This window comes from Hirundo rustica, chromosome 1, assembly GCF_015227805.2.
Source record: "Hirundo rustica isolate bHirRus1 chromosome 1, bHirRus1.pri.v3, whole genome shotgun sequence".
Classification (NCBI taxonomy): domain Eukaryota; kingdom Metazoa; phylum Chordata; class Aves; order Passeriformes; family Hirundinidae; genus Hirundo; species Hirundo rustica.
The window spans coordinates 134,950,290-134,971,192 of NC_053450.1; the positions used below are offsets into that span (position 1 = coordinate 134,950,290).

General features: G+C 38.6%; 1 protein-coding gene across 1 annotated transcript in view; it reads right to left on the minus strand.

Moving 5' to 3' along the window:
• Positions 1-202: 202 nt before the first annotated feature.
• The window catches only part of NMT2 (N-myristoyltransferase 2), a 32,513-nt gene continuing 11,812 nt past the window's right edge, over positions 203-20,903 (minus strand). Inside the window, exons 3-12 of the mRNA XM_040072430.2 lie at positions 19,443-19,587; positions 14,557-14,675; positions 14,370-14,461; positions 14,149-14,265; positions 13,437-13,607; positions 12,173-12,281; positions 8,531-8,701; positions 5,994-6,161; positions 1,886-2,023; positions 203-1,687 (exon numbers count right to left, since the gene is read on the minus strand). Of these exons, the coding sequence (XP_039928364.1) occupies positions 1,667-1,687; positions 1,886-2,023; positions 5,994-6,161; positions 8,531-8,701; positions 12,173-12,281; positions 13,437-13,607; positions 14,149-14,265; positions 14,370-14,461; positions 14,557-14,675; positions 19,443-19,587 (1,251 nt within the window). The 3' untranslated portion in view covers positions 203-1,666. The remainder of the gene's footprint in view (positions 1,688-1,885; positions 2,024-5,993; positions 6,162-8,530; positions 8,702-12,172; positions 12,282-13,436; positions 13,608-14,148; positions 14,266-14,369; positions 14,462-14,556; positions 14,676-19,442; positions 19,588-20,903) is intronic.

A 20,903-nucleotide genomic window follows, 5' to 3' on the forward strand; every position in this document is an offset into this window, starting at 1 on the left:
CAAACCACGTTCAGTCCCTTCCTTTGTTTGAAGGAGGTTGAATGCTTTAATCAGCTATAATGCAGTAAGGGAAAGTATTTATCACTGCTTCTAGGGCAGAATCCTCCCACCACAATTCAACAAGAAAAAGAAACCAAACCACAAATCATTCACACAGTGGAAAAGGAGCGGGAAGAAAGAAAAAACCCATTTCTACAAGGTGGTGGGTAGGGCTAACAGTTATGAAGGACAAATTTATCTTCATGTACAGAATTAAACTTTCAGCAAAATCTGCTGTCAGAATTACAGGCATGTTTAAAAGGAAAGTCAGACATTTGCATTTCATGAGATATTCAAGTCACATTCAAAAGATGCTCACAGCACAGAGGCTTCACTACCACAATTTGGCACTTTCAGCTAGAACAGTTTCTTAACACAGATTTTCTCAGTGCTCATGATTCTGCAGCATCCATGAGCTGAAAGAACTGCCACCATCTCTAGCTATGATGCTATGCTGGAATGCATATAAAGTGCTTCAGAAGCCACTCCCATTGCCGAGCATTCATGAGGGAATTAAAACAGCTCCACCCAACAACAAAGATCAGCCCTCCTACATTTCAGGAAGTGCAGTACAGACTTCCAAGGACTGAGGGCAGATCATTTCTCTTCTGCTTACCAGCCACATATATAGCAAAACTTCTTGTTCCAAAGTCAGGATAAAAACACTACCAGGAACAATTTATGAATACATATTTACACAAGGTACTTTTCATTAGAATTACAGACTTCATAGGAAATCAAAGTAGACAAAGGAATATGTGCAATTTCGCAGAAGCGTTGAAAACATTCAAACTATAAATATCCTGATAGCACTACTAAAATTCTTAGTTTTACACACAGGCTGATGTTATTCTACTGAGGAAAAACTAAGGTATTGTGCCACAACTGTAAATTAAGTACAGTAATGTATTATCATTCTGGCAACACAGATAACACCTGCACTGAACAGTGCGATACTGTTAAATCAATCCACTGATCTATTGAAGATCAAAGTACAAATCTGTATTTTTTATTGATTTGGCAGCGTTGCTTATGGAGAAACAAATGCACTAGTTAAACCAGTACATTGTCACACTCCTCCAGTTACAAAAACATCCAGGACTTTCATAGAGCTACAAACATATCGTACTTTGTGATTTTCCCCCAAATGATGATATCCATGTAAAGTAAATAAGCAAAGATACTCCAGTTTGTATCCTTCATTCTGTTACACTGACATACATACATCACCACTTAATAAATAGAAATGCAGCAGTTCATCCACATAATAGCAAATATTTTTGTACCCTAATCCACCACTGAAGTTCAGTTTGTACAAAACAGTCTTTTCTACAGAGTGGAAAAAAATACCTTCTTCTCATCCAGGTAAAAGCTAAGCTTTGAAACTTAAATGAATGTGCTTTTTATTCTTTTCATGGACAATAGAAGAGTTTCATGGACTGTCTGATCTATCTGAAAATGCATAAATTTGGTCACATGTGGATGTTTTCGTTGATCAGATTTAATGGACTATTTCAGTATCACTGACGTTGTGCTTTTACTCCCCTTGAACAATGCCATTTCAAGAGTTATGGAGATCAAATTAACTCAAACGATGACCTCAAGAGTTCTAGAAACATAAGCGTTCTCATTGTAATACAAGACCAACCTAAAGGAAGAAGAAAAATACAGTATTTTAGTTCCAGTATGGCAGTAAATCTAAACTTCAAGAGTCTTCTGCATCTCAATTATGGATCATAAACATGGCCAATTACATTATTTTTAAAACTTCTGCCCATTTTTGGCTGGTGTAGATTAATGTACCATTAAATCTAATGGAATTCAGGAACTCATTTTTCTCCCTTACCTTTTCAGATTCCATGCCTGGACATCTCCAGTTGTACAAGTAATACTGCAAATTTCCATCACCAATCCCAAACTTGAGTTTTTCCAGGAATGTTTTGTTTTCCATTAAGTCTAGTGCATTGAACACATCAAATCCTTTCTGGCAACAGCAAAACATTTTTAAAATTTTACTTTTGAATCTTTCAAATGACACACAAATGATACTTTACAGAGTGGCTTACAGTATCCAAAAGACTTAGGCTAATTAAAAGGAAAAAGTACAACGGAATAAATTGTGTCTTTTAATAAGGTACACATGTGAACACATCTTCCCAATAAAACCAAAGTAAAATGCACTACTTTGCTTGAAGATTAGTTCCAAAAGGGTATGAATTTTAAAGCTATTTTCAGGGCCTAATGTCTGAAGAGTTCCTGAAGCATTCTCCATTATTTTAACCTTATAAATATGCATTTTTTACAGTCATATGCAGTGTCTTGACACACATGGCCTATTCTAGTTGAAGCTGTATAAATACAACTTTTACTGTGTTTTTCAGCAATTTATCATTCTGTTAACGATAAACATATTTTTGTGATTTGGTCCTTTTCTGAAATGCCATTCTCTTTAGAACTCAAATCTTTCATGTCATTCTCCCTCCTCTACTAATGCACCCTCTACCAACTCCTCTTTTCATAAACCTCCCAAATTCACCACTCAAACAGACATTTTTTTGTCCCAGAAGAGCCATGCGGCCAAATCAGCCTCGAGTTTTTTCTGCATCAACACGTACTGAAATCCTAACTCCTCACTGGGAACTCTTAACAAGCAACATAAACCCAAGGTGAGTGAAGCCATTGCAGCAATAATCATCACGTATGGAGAGCTGAATTTGCTCAGGGGTGTGGATAGAAAAGTCCATTTTTTTGCAATTAACTACAAGGGAGTCTGACCTAAGCTCCTGGAGTCTTAACAATACAAAGGCAGTGCACCAGCAGGACATGATACACTTTTAAGACAAAAGGTACAAAAAAATAATGTTCCATTACTTAAGCACAAGAAGATGGGATAAGGAAATTGTGTTTTTTTTCTTCTAAATGAGCATCCCATAATAGGAAACAAAGGGGTTTGAAGAAAAAGAGCACTTAAGCTCTTTATCAGGACTATTTAAAAGAAAGTTACGAAGTGCAGTGAGTTTAGTAAGGATTCCCGCTACTTTACACAAAGATCATTCTGTGTGCAGATGACGCCATGCTAAGTTAAATGTGCTGTGAAAAACACACAGAAATAAGACAAATGAGGTGACAGTATTTGACATTTGGCATTGAAAGTAAATTTTGAAATATTCCAAGTTAGTAAGTAACAGCAATCTCAGAAGGCAGGAAGAGAAATGGGGGAGAATAGAGACTCCAGATACAAGCACACTAAGCTGTGCAATTAAACACTCAAAATTCAATCACAATTCTACAAATGTAGTTTTAATTCAGTATCTAAACATCAGCTGATTAGTTTCAGGTTAGTATCTTCTGAAGGGATAAAAAGGCTTCTGTTTAAAGGTACTTTCTCCACAGCTCTGACAGACCACTGAAGCAGACTCAGAAGAGAATTTCTTCCCTCTGTTCTAGATCTAGAAACTTAGGGTGTTAGAGGGATTATCCTGATGCAAAATCTCACTCTCTCTCTCTCTCTCTCCATGCAGAATACATAGAACCTAAGTTAATAACTCCAAATTTGGGGTTTTACTTTGAAGGTCAGGTGTTCTGTCCTGTAACTGCCAAACTAATTCTAAACTAATTTTATATAGTGGGATATGAAGATAAAAATAAACTTTAGCTGACATGCAAACCCTAAAAGCAATTTGCTGAGCTGAATTTGTACCTCCAAAACCCATGCTTTGGAGTTAAAGAACAGAAAGGAGACTGTGGTGGGCTGCCCCCAGACAAGAGCCAAACACCCACAGCCTTTGGTTCACTCCTCTCCCACAGGATGGGGAGAAAAATAGAAGGCAGGCAAGATGCCTTGTGAATTGAAATAATGACAGCTTGATAGAGAAAGCAAAAGCTGAAGGCACAAGGGAAGCAAAAAGAAAAAATAGTTCACTACTTCCCACTGCCCAACAGATCTCAAACCACTTCCTGGGAAGCAAGATCACAGCATGCATAATCACTGTTAGGGATCATAAATGCTATCACCAGAGGCATCCTCCCTTCCTCCTCATTTCCTTCAGCCTTTATTGTGGAGCAGAACATCATACAGTGTGGAACATTTCTGGGGTCAGCTGGGGTCACCTGTCCTGGCTATGTCCCCTCCCAACTTCTTGCCGACCCTCAGCCTCTTCAGTGCAGGGGAAATAAAAAGCCTTGAGGCTGTGCAAGCACTGTTCAGTAACAACCAAAACACTGGTGTGTTATCAGTGACAAAGTGCAGCACCATACGGGCTGCTAGGAACAAAGTTAACTCCATCCCAGCCAGACTCAGCATGTTTGTAAACAAAAGACTGTGAACAGGACTGCGTTTATCATCTCTCTGCCTTTGCCTTACCTTACCTCTCCTCACGTAAAACTCAACTGCCAGATCTGCAACTATAATTAGGCATCTAATGATGCATTACAGGCCCAGCAGGTACTTAAGAAATCCACAGGTGTCTAAATCCCAGTATTGCAAGGGATATAGGATGATCCACTCAAAAGGATCATCACGGAGCCGCATGTCACATGGAGAGAGAAACGTATGCAGGGGAAGGTGCAAAGCCCTGCGGTCGGGCCATGGAACTGCCTCCTCACCATCCCACCCACGGCCTAGAGAACGGCCCCTGAGCCCCACACAGCTCCCTGGGCCACCCTGCTAACCGAGACCAACCTTCTCACACCTTGACTTTTATGAATAATTACCAGTATTTGTAGCCATGCCTGAAAATTACACTAGCTTCTCAAAGTCTGCCTCTGAACTTCCTTTTGGATCATTCTGGAGCCTGAATAACGGTATTTCCCACAACTATCCAGGAGTTTTCCCTGACAAATGGTTATTGAACTGCTTCTATGTTAACAAGCCTCAGCAAGCAGTTCCTGTCACAAATGGCAGCTCAGCTGCAGTGCTGCATGAACATGGCTGGGACAGAGTTTGAAGACTGTGTGGCTGCTTTCATGCAGCCTCAAGTCTGAACAAACACAGCCTCTGCAGACCACCTGGCTTCACCCAGAACCAACATGGAAATCCCTGTGGCACGTGCAGGCAGCACTGAGCACGGCCTGCCAGAGCACTCCCCAGGAGCCCGTGACACCACCAGCAGTGCAGCAGCAACACCCCAGCGGAAGCAGGAGCAGAAAACACGTCTGTGCTCTGCAGCCTGCTGGGAATGGTTGCAGACTGGATGCTATGGACCGGATGAAGCCTGTGCAGTGCTTTGAACCACCCAGGGCAAACAAGTCTCTGCAAATTCATTCAGAGTGCTGGCATGTGCCATGTGTTAGCACTGCACTCCTATGAAAGTCATTAAGAGCTGAGTGACAGCTTTTCATTAGATAGTACTAAACTCCCAAAACTCTTCCATTTAAGAACTTCGTTTATAGTATTTTCCCTTCCATTCAACCAAGCATCTATCTGTATAATTCCATATCTAAGGGTATGCTTAACAACTACACCACGACATCATCTACAGAGCTTTACATGTAGCAACAATAAAATGATAAAGCTCACATAAATAAAATTCTACATTTTTAAGAATAACAAAATAATTTTCAAAAGCAAAATGTATTTGATAGCACTTATTAATTCATCTCCAAGGGAAATTATTTTAGTGATACTTTGCATTCTTTCTGGTACTTAGTGACTATGGTCAGCAGTGTGCTCTCGGGTGTTTCCACAGTTCAAGCTATTGCAGATACTTCATGCATTTGTCATTCCCTAGCATCACGCAAAGTAAAAAGGAAAACCAAGCATACTGCTTTATATTTTGAGATATAGATATATATATATGTATATGTCTTATTAACTGCACTCTGTGCTGTAAGTAGTAAAACTGAATGCACTGAATAGTATGAATAAATGAATAAATTACTCCAGTTCTTACCTTGCCACTACTTCTAAGAATATTTTTGTGAATGAAGCAGAAAAAACCCAACCTACAACTTACCAATTTAGCTATAATGAGTGCATCATTCATTAAATCCAACAGGGGAGTCTCTGTATGAATATTGTAAAAGGAATAGGCAGCTTTGAGGCTTTTATGAACAGGATGATGCATCACTGTTGAAGGTAATGTGTAGAAACTGAGAAAGTCTGTTAAAATACCACTTGAACCCTATAAAAAAACCAAACCAAAACAAAAAAGTCCATTAATAAGTAATCAGTTACTGGTTAGGCTAATGTGAAAGTTCTACAGAAAGTAATAAATGCAGCAAGATTTGTGCACTGTAAGTACTATGGTATAACAGCTAGTCTTAGCTAAGATTTGAGAAAACAAGCATTTAGAGTTTTCTATTCTATTACACCACTAGCACTTTGACAAACAATTCTCAAAGCAGTAGTTTGCTATAGACAAAGCTAACAAAGCTCACTTCCACTGAAAACATTGAAGTTTTTTTCTGACTGAGAAAATTTTTAATAAAATATTCTTAAAATATTACAGATATTTAAAAAATCTGATGACATTCACATCAAAGAATAATTTTCTCATCTTTCTAAAAACAGAGAAAAAATATACTGTGCTGGTATAAAAGCATATTTAAATATTAATCAACAAGCACGACCTATTTGTTGGACAACAGTGCTAAATCACACTGAAATTCTAATAAATCCAGTAGTCATCAAAAAGGTGTTTATACAGAAATATAAAATATACTACATAAAACTTCTTAATTTCACACATTTAAGAAGTTAGACCATCTTCAAGAGTGTGGATTAGTAGGAAATAGGAAATAATTATTATATGGATTATGAAATAATTATTACATGGGTTATGACTAACATGCTGAGCACAAAAACTCCCCAGAGTATCTCCAAGAAAATAAGGCAAAGGAGTGTATACTTTAATATACTAATTAGAGTTCAATGAAGGACCTCACATGGCTCCCTAAATTAACAGTACTTCTACAGTAAAAAGTAAAACAGTTGAACATACCACATGCAAAAAAGCTTTTGTCTTAGAGCAGGTACAGATTCTGTAGTAGAGTAATACTAACTACAAGGAACAGAAAAGTTATTGAGTCACTCACTAAATTCAGTAAGGATGATGAAAATACTAACTCATAAATTATACAGAGTATTTTAAGGTTTTAGATCTGCACATTATAAAGATGACTTAAAAGTCTGACAGTAGCTTCTCCAGATCATGCAGTGCTTAAAAAGATTTTAAGCACTAACAAACCTACATTTTTTACAGTAAAAAACTAGTCCAAAAGACAGCATAAAACAAGTAAGTGAAGATGGTGCTGTTTAGTTAATATAGCACTGTTAATGTCACATCCATGCTGATCCTGGAGCTTGTGAAACTCTCCTGTAGGCTTCGACTCACAAAGCAAGCCAAAAACCAGCTCAGGGAGCAGGGAGAGGTCAGGGAGAAGAGCGAGTGGAGAAAGAATGTGGGATTTAAATTAGACCGTGGAAAAGTCCATTGAGCACTAGACCCACTACAAAGTAAGCAGAAAGCTAAGCTTGGACAATAAAAACTGATGGGCAGGGCCACTCAACTCCAGCAGCTCTAGTTTTCCTAATTCAGCTGAGGCTCCTGCACAAATTCAGGTTACAGTGTGAAAATGCTGAGGCTCACAACCTAGGGCTTCTATGAGGAGAAGGTTTAGGGATGTTATTGCTGATCATTTTTAAAGAATGTTATCACTTTAAGCAAAGTAATACACTGTCTGAATATGCTGTCTACAACTGATTTTGTATGGACTCAAAGGGAAGGGTGTATCTTTCCACTAGCTTTAGTGCACCTATTTCAAACATGTCTGGGAGATTTCCAATCCAAATGCTGATCTATTCCTGCACTCCTTACTCTGAGAGAAGCATTATGACCAATTCTTTGGAGGGTGGGGGTGGTAGATGTGTGTGTGTATATATATATATATATGTATGTATGTATGTATGCAAATTCATACACATATATACACATTCTTTTACTGGAAAAAACACACTTTACTGAAGCAAACCATCAAAAACCATAATTCCCCCAGCAGGGAATTATGCCTCTAAAATTATTTTTTTAAAAAAGAATTCTGTAATGGTGTATGGCAGAAACATGTACACCTCTGAAAATGACAGTCAATTCAAACCAAATCCTTATCTCAATCACAGCATCATTTTTACTTTTTCCTAGAAAAGGAAGTTTGAAGACCACTGCTTAGTATCATGTCATATCTCTGTAAAAAGGTATCGAGAAATGCAGTTGATCTTAAAATATGTAGGGTTCTTGGCAATAGAGTGATATTTTGAGATTTCACAATTCTTCTTTAAGACATTCTATTATAAGAGCACTGGAGTTTATCACAGCCAAACATTTTCTCATTAACAGAATGTAATGCAAAGAACAAAGTTTGTACTCACAGTATCAAATTCTACCAAGAACACACGTATTTCATACTGCCCGCATTTCAAAAACCTGATGCTGACATGAATTACTGTCAGTGGCACTCACACACACAAATTCAGATATGTTAGTGCATATTTTACCTCTACCACGTAAGTGTCAATAATATGATCCCGAGGCAGGAACCAGTGGGCCACCTCCTCTTCATCCATCACAGGAGCAAGATTAAACTGTTTCAAGTAAGTATTGATTAATTCTTGTACTGCTTTAGTATCTTTTTGTTCCATTGGTCTCAAACCTGAAGTCTTTGTGGCCTTAGTGTAAAAAAAGAAAAATAAATGTTAAGATGCTGATAAGAAGACCGCAAATTCAGCAAAGGCTGAAAGTAGGTTGCAGAGTCACTCCACTTGCTATAATGCATTCATTATTAGCCTACTTAATCCCAGCCACCTAACTCATTATGCTATTTCACAAAAGGCTTTCAATCAGAATTCCCTCTCTTCTAATTATTGAGACAGTCTGGGGCACTTCAATCTTTTTACTTCATTATTGAAATAGCTTCATTTCTCCAGAGAAAGACATACTATTGCCAACTGCCTACACTTTGTGCAGTTCATTTTTTGGGTGTTTTTTTTTAGGACAATCTATTTCTTACCTTCTTCTAAACTAAGAAGACACAGAAACAAAACAAAGAAATTTTCATATCAGAAGTTATCTCAAGACAAGAACACAGGTAATTCAAACTTATGGAAATTACAGTCAAGCTATACCTCAATGTCAGATGATTAAGTTTAATTAGCAATTATTTAACAAAAAAGATTCTACCTGTTGTTAGCACTTGTAAACTACCTTGCTAACAACCTTCTGTACAGACATAACTTCTGTTAACAAGAAAGCTTCTTATAACTTACAGCTGCCTGAAATTAAAAAACTATTTTAAGAAATAAAATTATTTTTCTGACTTTAAACATCAGAAAAGGAAAAAAATTACTTTCTAGTACTATGCAATTATTATTTAAACAAGCAAAAGAGATTTAAGTTTTCTTCCCATCCTTTGCCAGCCTTCCTGGATATTTCCTTTCGGGAGGCTGATGCTTGCTCTCTTCAGTGCTCATCTATTGTGCCTCATCTGTCTGAGCTACATACTCGGGCACGTACCACATTAATCATCGCAAAGTCGATTGCAGCAGCAGCCAGGTAGAGACTTGATTACTGGAAGCCTGAAATGAGTGTAGCTGATTATGCTTTGCCCAAAAGGCATTATTCTGGGGGAGGTGTTTATTCACGTGCTCTGGGAATCAGCAGCCAGATGAGAAATCAAGGCACCTTTAGCCATAACTCCGGCCTGTGTATTACATTCCAGTCTTCCTGCTGTTCCAGGCAGCCTGGGACTAGGGTTTGACCCCACAACAGCACATCATCTGTATTTTTAAATGCCCTTATTCCAGAAGGGTGTACACTTGACATACAGGAAGGATGGAGGAAAAGCAGCTGGGCTGAAAGATCTTTTCCCCCCAGTAATGCCCAGAATGGCCACCAGAAAGTGACTATCTGCAATCCCAGAGGGGAGGGAAAAGTGTACAGAACTGTGCTAAAATTTGTTTCTCTGCTGGGCTGGGCACGTAATCACACGACTGTCCAGTGTCAGGATCTTAGCTGGTCAGGAAAAGATGACAGAGACAAACATACTCCTGTGTCCTGACTCTGAACACAGAGAAATTTTACTTCCTACAGAAAACTCCTTGCTCAAGAGATTAAACACTTAGGGGGAAAAAACTTTAATTTTTTTTTTTTTTTTAATCTGTAGGTATATGCACAGCCTTTAGGGAGGGTGATATTTATTAATTACAGTATTTATTACACCTGAAAACCTTCTTAATTCAGGCTGTTCAAGTGATTAGGAATGATTAATTCTCTTAAAGGGAGATGAGCTCCTAGTGGCAATGATATTCCAAGGACACTAAGAAAGGAGGTTAAAGTGGAAGAAACAGTGTTTGGTGCTGAGGAACAGGACAGCATGGCCTGACTGGACAAATTTGTTTGACAGTAGTGTTTATAACACCTGAAACTGAGCAAAGACCATCAAGCAGCACTTAATCCCTTTCTCAGGAAAGGAGAAAAGGCCTCCAAATAAACCCAAAGCACAAGACCTAAAGAGAAAATATCTGAACAAAGATTAAATCTTTATTTTCAACTGAGAAGCTCCCAAATCCAACATCAAAAATAACAAAAATCCTGATGTATACAGACTCCTACATCACTTAGTTTGAAAAGCTGATTTTGAAAGCCATTATTTTCTATTTGCACTTCTATGTACAGTGTATGCTTGCCTTAGCTATATTTTATGAATGAGATATGATATATTACTTATTTTCCGTAATTCACTTCTCTGTTCAAACTATGATAGTTTCCTTTTATGATAAAGGAAAATGATCAGGATAGAGCTGCTATTTCTAATGATTCTCTGTAGTTACACCTTTGGTACTACTAGTAAGATCCTTAAACTATTGACTTCCTGAGTTGTTTCCATAAGCAATGTTATTAAGAGTTCCCACCAAAAGCTACACTTGAAATTGTATATTGCACTCCTCAGACTGTTCAAAATGTGTTCAAGATTTGATGGTAGCTATATTTAGCTGTCCAGGATTAAAACCCAATTAATTTGGTTATTAATTCTTAAGCTCTGCAAACTGCTGCCCTGCACGCAAGGGAGAAGCTGCATGTGCAGGCACAGGTGGCACCAGGCGGAGCAGGAAACGAGGCTCTCCGACAGCAGCAGGAGTACAGATCGAGGCATGGCACGTGCTTTATTCCAAGGGCTGCTCAGCCTACTGCCCAAATATCTGAGCAGTAAGAATCTGCAGCATCTAGTTAAACATAGTAACAGACACAATTCTCCAAAACCATTATAAAGTGGGAGTTAGTGAGGAAAAAAGTGTTGTTTATAACCAAAAGAAAGGGTCTGTTTAAATAAAGAGAGGTTTACTGATAAGGCACAGGTAAGGGATACTCTGCAATCCCTTCAAAAAAGGTAGCTTTTACAAGCAAATAAATTGTTTTCAGCCATAAAGCTCACACTAAATTCTACAGGCTATTAATTACAGAAATGAGATTTTTTAAAAGTACGTAGTATTTACAGCGACTTGCCCTGTCATGGAAATGCACCCTAAGGCTTTTTGTAAGCTTAACTATTAGCTGCAAACATGAGAAAAGAAGTATTTTTAACTAACCTAGCTATGCCAGAAAACTTGTTTTTTACTAGACCACTCAAACTAACAGTGCACAACATACTGAAGTGGCTTTCACGGAGCCTGCAGAAGAACAACACTCTCTGACAGTACAGAAAAAAATGTGAATTAGAGTGGAATCAAGAACACGACTGTATTCAGCCAAGTTGCTAATGGACTTCTCTGAGAATTTTAAGACATGAACTGTTGATTTTCTGTTCCAGTAATCTCTTATCAGATTAAACATACCGAGGATAGTCTTATGCATCTTCAACTCAATCCCATATGTTTGTGAAGTCAAGCTTTCTGGGCTTTTTTTCCTTTAAGGATTTTAGGTCAAAATTTGTATTTTCTCCATAGAGATCCAGATTTCCAGCAATAGTCTCTTCTGTTTAGTATAGCCCTTAAGGTCTTTTTCATCAACCAGAGATTATTTTTTTTTTAATGTCCTGCACGCACTGCCTTTACACAGAAAAGCCTGTGCTGTCAGAGACAGATGGAAGGTTATTTTGGGCCTCAAAATAACTGTGGGGATTCTCTAGAAGTCATACTGCTTACATCAGGAAGTCTGTAGAGCTTCATTGTTCTTTGTAGAGTCATATTTCTACTCAAATGTGAAAATTTCACCTCCACCAATTTTCTGGGATTTAGTGATCGATGCCAATACCTGGAAATACAACCAAATAATGAATTTAAATAGTGTTTTAAGTGTCACTGTCACTTGCATCCATTACCCTGCTTTCTTGCTTGGTCCTCTTCTATTCTCCAAACTTGTTTTTAAGCAAGCCTATACTATATTTATTAGAAAGTTGATTAACAAACAAAAAAATTAAGGAAAAGCTACATCCAAGCAATAGGTTTTAAACAAGCCTGCTATCACAGTATTTTCAATCTAAGCAAATGCTTTTTGATACAGAATGAATAAGCACAGGGCTAAACGTTTTAGCATTTTGTCACAGCCCTGAAAAACTCACCATACATACATAGTAACATTTATTTTCTTGTGCAGACAGGACCCTCTACTCATGTCTAATCTTTTTTGAAGGAGCTCTCCCCTTCCTGGGAGGTCATTATGCAACAGAGCACTCTGGTTATTCTAACACAGCATAGCTTTTTTTTTTTTATCCCCCCCATCATTCCTTATAGAAACTTACAAGATCTTTGGTGTTGATAGGTACAAAACAATTTCAAATCAAAAGGTACTCTGTCCCCCAGAAGTCTAAACAGACTAAAGTGCAGTAACTGAACTTTTCCTAGTAGAAATAAAATCCATTTCAAGCAAATGAAATTATTATTTGACTGTAACTCTTCCCACATGGTAGTGTTCCTGAATTTATGCAATACCAATAAAGTCCTCCTTTCTCCAGGGAAGATGAAAGTATTTCACAAAAAGCAAACCACACAATTACCGGAAATGCTCTGCCATCTCTGGCAAGCAGCCAGGTTATCAGGGAAGCGTCCCAGCAGGGACACAGGCCATTTGAAAAACACAGGTACACAACGTTGTCATTGCTAGCATGGCTGCCACCAGAAGGTCAACAGAAACATCTGTTAGTCTATTTAAAGTATGCTAAACAAACCACAGATTAAATTTTAGTGAGAGAAGCTGTTTTATCCGAGGCACTGGGAGGGAAGGGGGAAAAAAAAACCCAAGACTATAAAAACCAACACTGACAAACACTCAGGCCTTCTGGTTAGTCAAGGTCACAACATCTAATACCTTTGAATTTTATGCTTTTACTGTTTTTGGACAATTACGTTAAATTTTCTTAAAAATAACTGTTATAGGAACCAATATTATTAGGAACATCACCTAGGTTACCTGCAAGTGGCCACAGGTTTGGGAAGTACCACTCCAGCAGTGTAAACAGCCTGAAAAATTCCTTCCAAGTTTACTCTTCTGGTTATTTCTCGAATCAGTACAGGTGCCACCCGTTTAGATCTCAGTTTCTTATGGACACACAGAAAATTGATTTCTACCATTTTCTTCACACTAAAAAGACATTAAGTAGCGGAAAAATTAAAGAGAGTTACACATTGCACGTTTCCATTTTTATAATTACAGTTTTCCATGCTGTGACAGAAGACACTGAAGTGAAATAAACTTGCCTGTGACCAAGTACGTCTACAGCTAACGCTAATCTATGACACTGTGACTGCGATGACAAACTGTGCAATATGCAAGCTATCTCTAAGGGGTTTGCAAGCAGAGCTCTATCAAGACTTAACTGATTGCTTTAAGATGCAGTATAGCATCCAAGCAATGCTATGTGCTGTCACAATGCCTTATGTTTGTCAGTGTATGAAGACTTGGCCAAGAAGTCCAGCTGATCAACTATAAATGCTTTTCAGCAGGGTCAGAAAATTGTATGGAATTATCTGTATCATCCATCACTAAGAAAATTCCTTAAATAAATATTGATGCTTTTCACCTCGTTCTCTCTTTTTAAGTTCTCTATAGCAATGGATACCAGTTTATGGTTTGTTTTGTGGCATTATTCTTTTACAAACACAAAAGTACTGGTGCATTTTACCTGTCATAAATACGAATATTTGCAGGGATGGCACTTATGAATCCTACCAGTTTTTTGTTTGAAGACACTCTAACCCCACAGTGCCACTGCGGTAACCAGCCTGGAGGACGTAATGCCCTAGAATTGATGACAGAAATAATTACAAATTACTGCCTAAGAAGATGTAATAAAAACACCCTTCATTAAACTCCAGCCAGAACAGAATGGAACTTGCTACTCACCACAGAAGAAATTCAGGTGAATAATCAAACCTAAACATATTATCATCATCTTCTACGTAATTCTCATTTAATAGTGTGTATAACTCCTTCAGCTGAAAACACACACAAAGAATCCAAACACTTATCTACATATCAATCACAAAAACCTTGAATTATTTTAGATATGTATAAAAATTGTTCTACTTACGACTTCAGCATTGCTAAGATCCAATGTGTCCCACATAAAACCTTGTGGCAAAGAATATGGCTCTAGGCGGACATTGTCCTTATCTGGTTCAATTGCACCATGTGAAGTTACAACTTCATCTTTTGAGGGAGGAGAAGGAAAAAAAAAATGACAAAAAACTGTTACACTGCGAGCTTTCCTGACAGTTCTGTAAACTGCATTTAATGTGCATCACGTATTTCCTCATAATCATGTGAATGGAATAAGAAACTTTTAAAAATTGCTGAAAAAAATTGTACTACTAGTTTACACTACTTCTCATTCTCATAGACCACATTCAGACTAACGACTGTCTCATCATAATATTTATAGACATGCACAGAACCACTCTATCTCAACTGACAACCCTGCATTTCATAACAAAGAGACAACAACTTATCAGCATATGCACAGCATTTAGCCAGCCAAAGAGACCCACAGCCTGATCATGGGAACATGTACTCACAGCTAACAAGCTATGGCTCAGATCCTCTTCACCACTGACTGGAACAGACCTGAACTCAAGAGGATTACTCAGGAGCAGAGACATAGTAAAGCCAGAGCACTTAAAAGAGATTAGTGGTATGTGAAATGTGTTCCTAAAATTCTACATGAAGGCATGCTTTCTTCTCCTCACTTTACAGCTCCAGTCCTCAGTACACATTATAAACTGCAGCTGTTCCTCTCCTAAGGAGCAGCACCCACTAAATCATAGGATCATTTAGACTGGAAAAGACCTTTAAGATCAGTCCAATCACTAACCTTACACTGCCAAACCCACCACTAAATCACGTTCCTCATATCTACGTCTCTTTTCAACATCTCCAGGATGGTGACCCCACTACTTCCCTGGGGACCCTCTTCACATTCTCAACCATCCTTCAGTGCACAGATTTTTCCTAACAACCCATTTAAATTTTTTCCTGGCACAGTTTCCCTTGAGGTCATTTCCCCTTGTCTTGTCACTTGTTAGCTGTGAGAAGAGGCTGACTCCCACCTGGCCACAACCTTATTTCAGGTACTTGTAGAGAGTGATAAAAGTTTCCCCCGAGCCTCCTTTTCTCCAGGCTAAACAATCCCAGTACCCTCAGCCACTCCTCATCAGACTTGTACTCCAGACCCTTTACCAAAAGGTTTGTTGCCCTTCTCTGGACTCAGTCCAGCACTTCTTTCTTGTAGGACTGTCCTTTAAGTCAGATTACATTGTAAGGGCTTTGGACCTTCTGATTTTCTCCCTGTATAACCTCAGTATCCTTGTAGTCCTCATGAATTGCCTGCCTCTCCTTCAATAGCCATAAACTCTCATTTTCTTTCCTGAATCCCTCTGGTGGTGCATCTCCCCACCCATCCTTGGGCCTGCTCTATGATCTCTGGAGGTCCTGGTAAGCCTTGACCAAGCCAGTTGGGCAGTGAAATGTCCCTTGACTGTAACAGGAGCTCCTGCACAGTAAAGGTGGTAGTTAGCACCCACTGTATCAGGATCATCATTTGCCTGAACAAGGTGGAGAACAAGGGATAATCAGTTAACTCCCTAATTATCAGCTATTCCCTGACAGCCTTGGAACACCATTTACCTGAACTGTAGCCCAAGTGAAATGGTACCATTTTTACTGGATAGGATTTTTTGGCTTTGCTTTTTTTTTCAAGAAGCAGTTACCAACATGGGTTATGGTCACGATGGAAACGTACTGATGACTAAAGGCAATTATCTTGCAATCCTATGAAGAGTGGCCCTAAGTGAGGCCCTTTATAGTGCCCTGGACCACAGTGGGCTGCACCAGCTCCTCCCTCTGAGATGGATGTCTCTGGGAGTTTGCAAACCCTCAAGTCTGTGAAACTCTAAAGACTTGCTGAGGACAAGGCCTCTGCTGACACCCTCCACTCTTCAAGGCTCAACCCTTGCCTGCTGAGAAATGCAAGGGACTCAACATATGTCACTGGGCTCAAGGGGAATTTTTAACAGGCATCTTTGAAGACAGGAGCATGTAAACAATTCTGTGCCTGTGTGCATGCGTGTGAGTTTAGTAGGAATGCTGTTATCTAGAATCTATAATTAAGTCACACTTATAATTGTAGTAAATCCTATGAATCACTTCATAAATGTTGAATTAATGATTAACTACTGGTAAACTCTTTTGTAGCCTTGTATTTTTGCACCTGTATCCTTGGCACCCTGACTCTCCTGCATCCCTGCTTTTCATGTAAATAATTCTAAACTGCTGCTAATTCTGTTTTGCTATGTGTGCTTCATCTATGTAGTAAGTAATAGAGAAAACCTTGCCATTAAATTCTCTTAAGCTGCACTTCCACAAATGTACATTAAGACCTGCTTGTTGCCATTATCTTTGACAGTGATTCTTGAGGCGGTCCAAACCACTCATTTACAACAGCCTGAGCTGAAGTTCTGCCACGCTGGTCTCCATCCCCATTGGCTCATCCTTTGGCATATAGCTTAGTCTTGTATCTTTTTTCTTTCTTAAAGTACTTCCAGTTCTCCTGGACATCTCTGCCCTTCAGGACTGTCTCCCAAGAGATTCTGTCAACCAGTCTCCTAAACCAAGTGAGGTCGTCCCTCCAGTTCTGCTGACCCCCTCCTTACTTCTCTGAGAATTAAAAGTTCTATCATTTTATGATGACTGGGCCCAAGATGACCTTCAACCCAGACATCACCCACAAGTCCTTACTTTTCACAAACAACAGATCCAGCAGAGCACCTTCCTAGCTGGTTCACTCATGAACCTTGTCAGGAAGATCTCTTCTACACACTCCAGGAACCTCCTAGACTGTCTCCCCTCAGCTGTTCTGTATTTCCAGACACATGGTATGATGAAGTCCCTATGAGAACAATGGCTAGCAATTGTAAGACCATGTCAGATGTTTAAAGAATATTTCATCTGCCTCTTCATCCTGGTTGGGAGGTCTAGAACTGACTCACACCATGGTATCTGCCCTGCTGGCCTTCTCCCTGACCTGTAAACACTCAACCGTATTGTCAGTGTCATCAAACTACACAGTCAAATGTTCCTTTGAGTATGAATTTTTCTAAATTATGCACAATCCTGACTAATAGTTATAGCTTGCCATCCAGTTTGGAAGGTCGTAACTAACAGCATCTTTAAGCAAACTCTGAAAATTACCAACAGCCCAAATATTACTCCCACTACATGGCAGGTTTGGTATAACTAAAAGACGTGTAGCTAATAATTTTAACATGCAGGCCAGAGGATTCTGCAGTACATTTATTGCAAAGATCCCTACAACATTTTCTTGAGTTGTCAGATTACTTTTTCCACCCTAACATATAAAGCAGATCAACTAGTGATGACTTCCCAATCTGCTCATTCAGCAGATAAAGAAAAGCTTAAAAAAAATCTCAGGGATTAAGAATAAATTCATAGACGCTGTTGGACAAAACCTCACTGACCAAATTCAACAAAACATATTACTACTGAACAATGCTAACAAATCGTTTTCTGAGCCACTGTATGGGCCCTTTTAGACTGGCAAGTGACAGACTGTTCTCTCTATCTAGGTGCTGTAAGATACATTTTGATTAGCCTGAACCGAACTCCTGGCACTACGGCACAGACACCTGAAATAGCTCTGGAAAAGCTTGATTATGGCCAGAGCAATTTTTGATTTACACTTCAACTTATTCTGTCTAGGGTCTTTCTCCACTTAGGCTTGATTGCTGGTGATGATTACTACCATTACTTTATGCAGGTATTTGGATAGAGTTCGTACAGAGAAAAGCCACGGCAGGTCAATGCAATCCAATCCAGGGGAAAATACTGTATCCAGGGACCCTGCTCTGGACTTCTCTACGCAAGAAAAGTCACGAAGAAATGAGATTGCTGCGGATTAAGCCATAGCCATGGATTAATGTGAAATGCTCCCTGTGGAGAGAGAGCGAGCAGAGCGCTCCTGTGCTTCAGACTCTACCTTATTTCTGATTACTCTATACCAGTCTCCAGTGCAATGGAGGAAAACCTGCAGGACAGAGCAGCACCAGCTACTGTGCTGAAAATGTTTTACTTGTGGGGCCCCCAAGGTTTGTTCACACTGAAAAACTAGAACTGCTTAACCTGAGGATAATGAAAGCAGAAAAAGAAGGTTCAGAAAACAATGCAGAAAACACAAGACAGACAGCAACTTCCCCAACAATGAGAAGGTTTACCAACTGTCTTATCAGGGATCAGATCAGTATAAAAATAACTTGTCAAATTAATTACAAATTTAAAGGCAAGGAGAGATCACCTCATCATCTCACTTGGAATCAAGAACAGAATCTGAGAAAGCATATCCTCTAGGTAGTGTACATTGTGGAGGAGAACATGCACACACAGCAGAGTCTGTGTATCAGACAAGTGCCATTATCCACTTAAAGCTGTATGAAAACAGTGCAAACTATGGCAGGAGAGTCATTATTTCTGTGATGGCAAATTCATCTATTGAAAAAAAATTAAGGAAATATAAACAAACAAACAATCAAACACAAACAAATAAATGTTTACTCTTTGCCACTACTTAAGAGTTCTTACTTCTCCTAAAGTGGAAAAGACTTCTATGTTCTATTGCTCAAGATTTCAGACCTAAAATATACAAAAGAATGCTATTTCAACAGCATTTCCCATTTTTACAGAGAACTTCAGAGTGAGACATTAACACTGTATCTTGCATATTATCTGTGGGGAAGACAAGCACTTCCCCAGAAAACATCAAGAATTCCACATAAACTACACAAAACTAAGGATCCCTACCACACACAGTCCAGCTTCATACCCATTTTAGAGAACAGGCCACAGAGCTGGCACAACATTTCTTTAGTGATTATAAGACATCTTTCACACAGATCATGTTAAACTTACTAAGTTTAGGTACAGGTTGCGTATCCCAAAACTGGTATTTACGTTTGGTAGCCTCATCAATATTCTTTGCTGGGCCTTGGCATGCAGAGAGCAGCTCCATTGCTCTCTGGATGTCTTGGAGCTTCTGCATTGGAATGGCTGGATTCTGCACACACAGACAAACAGAACAGGAAGCTTACTGAGTATATTTACTTTGTGAACAGTTGTACAAACATGTTAATTTCTTTTACTGTTACTTATTCTTACAGATACTCTTCTCATCATGGTTAGTTTAGGTACAACATTTGTAGACAGGAGGGTAGAAAAAAAGTTAGGTGGGCTACAGGCAAGCGACTTCACGAAATAGTTGTCAGCAGCAGTTGCATTTAACCAAGAAACATCAACATTTTAAATTCAAATACAGCAGCTTTAAGGTGGGATACTGTATCACAATAATAAATGCTTCTTATATTCCCTGTTCCCCTGGTGAACACAGTAAAATACCAAAAAAGGGTCAGTTTAGGTATTTAACAATAAAGGTACCATTGGCACACGTGGAGTTGTTTGAAGTTGTACTTTACACATACAATATAAAATATTGTCCTCTCTGGTCCAGGACTACCTGAAGGTACACTGATATGATACGAATATCTCCTTTTTTACCTTAGTTATATTGCCTTGTATTTACTTGCAATTATTAGAGCAGATAATACCTTTCTGCATCATACATGTAGGAGTTCACCACCTTGCTGTTCAAGTCAACTGTGCCAACACTGACATCTAAGGACAATTTTAACTGAAGCAGACAAACATAAAATAATCTCACTTTCCACTTAAAAGCTGATAAATCTTTATAGAAAAGTTATTTTAAAAAACATAAACCTAAGCATTTCTAAATTGAGCTGTTAAACCCTCACTTTTGATCACTCTGAGTAAATGTAACAGGGATGAGAATTTTTCCTGCAAAGGACAGTACAGAGGAATAATGGTAACAGGTCTCTAAATCTAAAGGGTTTTTTTCCTCTCTCTTTTAAAATCTGTTTGTTATCTTCCAAGTGGTAAGTCCTGTTCTGAGGCATACCAAAAGCATGCTTGCGCTCAGGTTTCCATAGACTGCAGTGCAATAATGCATCTGAAAGAACAGTCTCAAATGTACTGGAAAATTTTAAGCAGTTCTGCATAGAGATTTCAAGCCAGGCTGTTGGTCTTTTTTTGTTTGGTTGTTTGGGGTTTTTTTTACTAAATAGCAATGGACTACTATTTCCATATTTCACTTTCTTTCTAGGATTCATGTGTTGAAAAACCACCATAAAATAAATGTAATGATAATGGTAAAGCTTAATTTGGTTGATCAGTCTCTGGTATCCTCAGTCACAAAAGGAGCAAAACTTTTGTGGAGCTCAAGCAGCCCATTATTTACTATTTATAATAAACACTTTTATTATATAAATTAATGAAACAAAATGCCTAATGTTTAGGTAT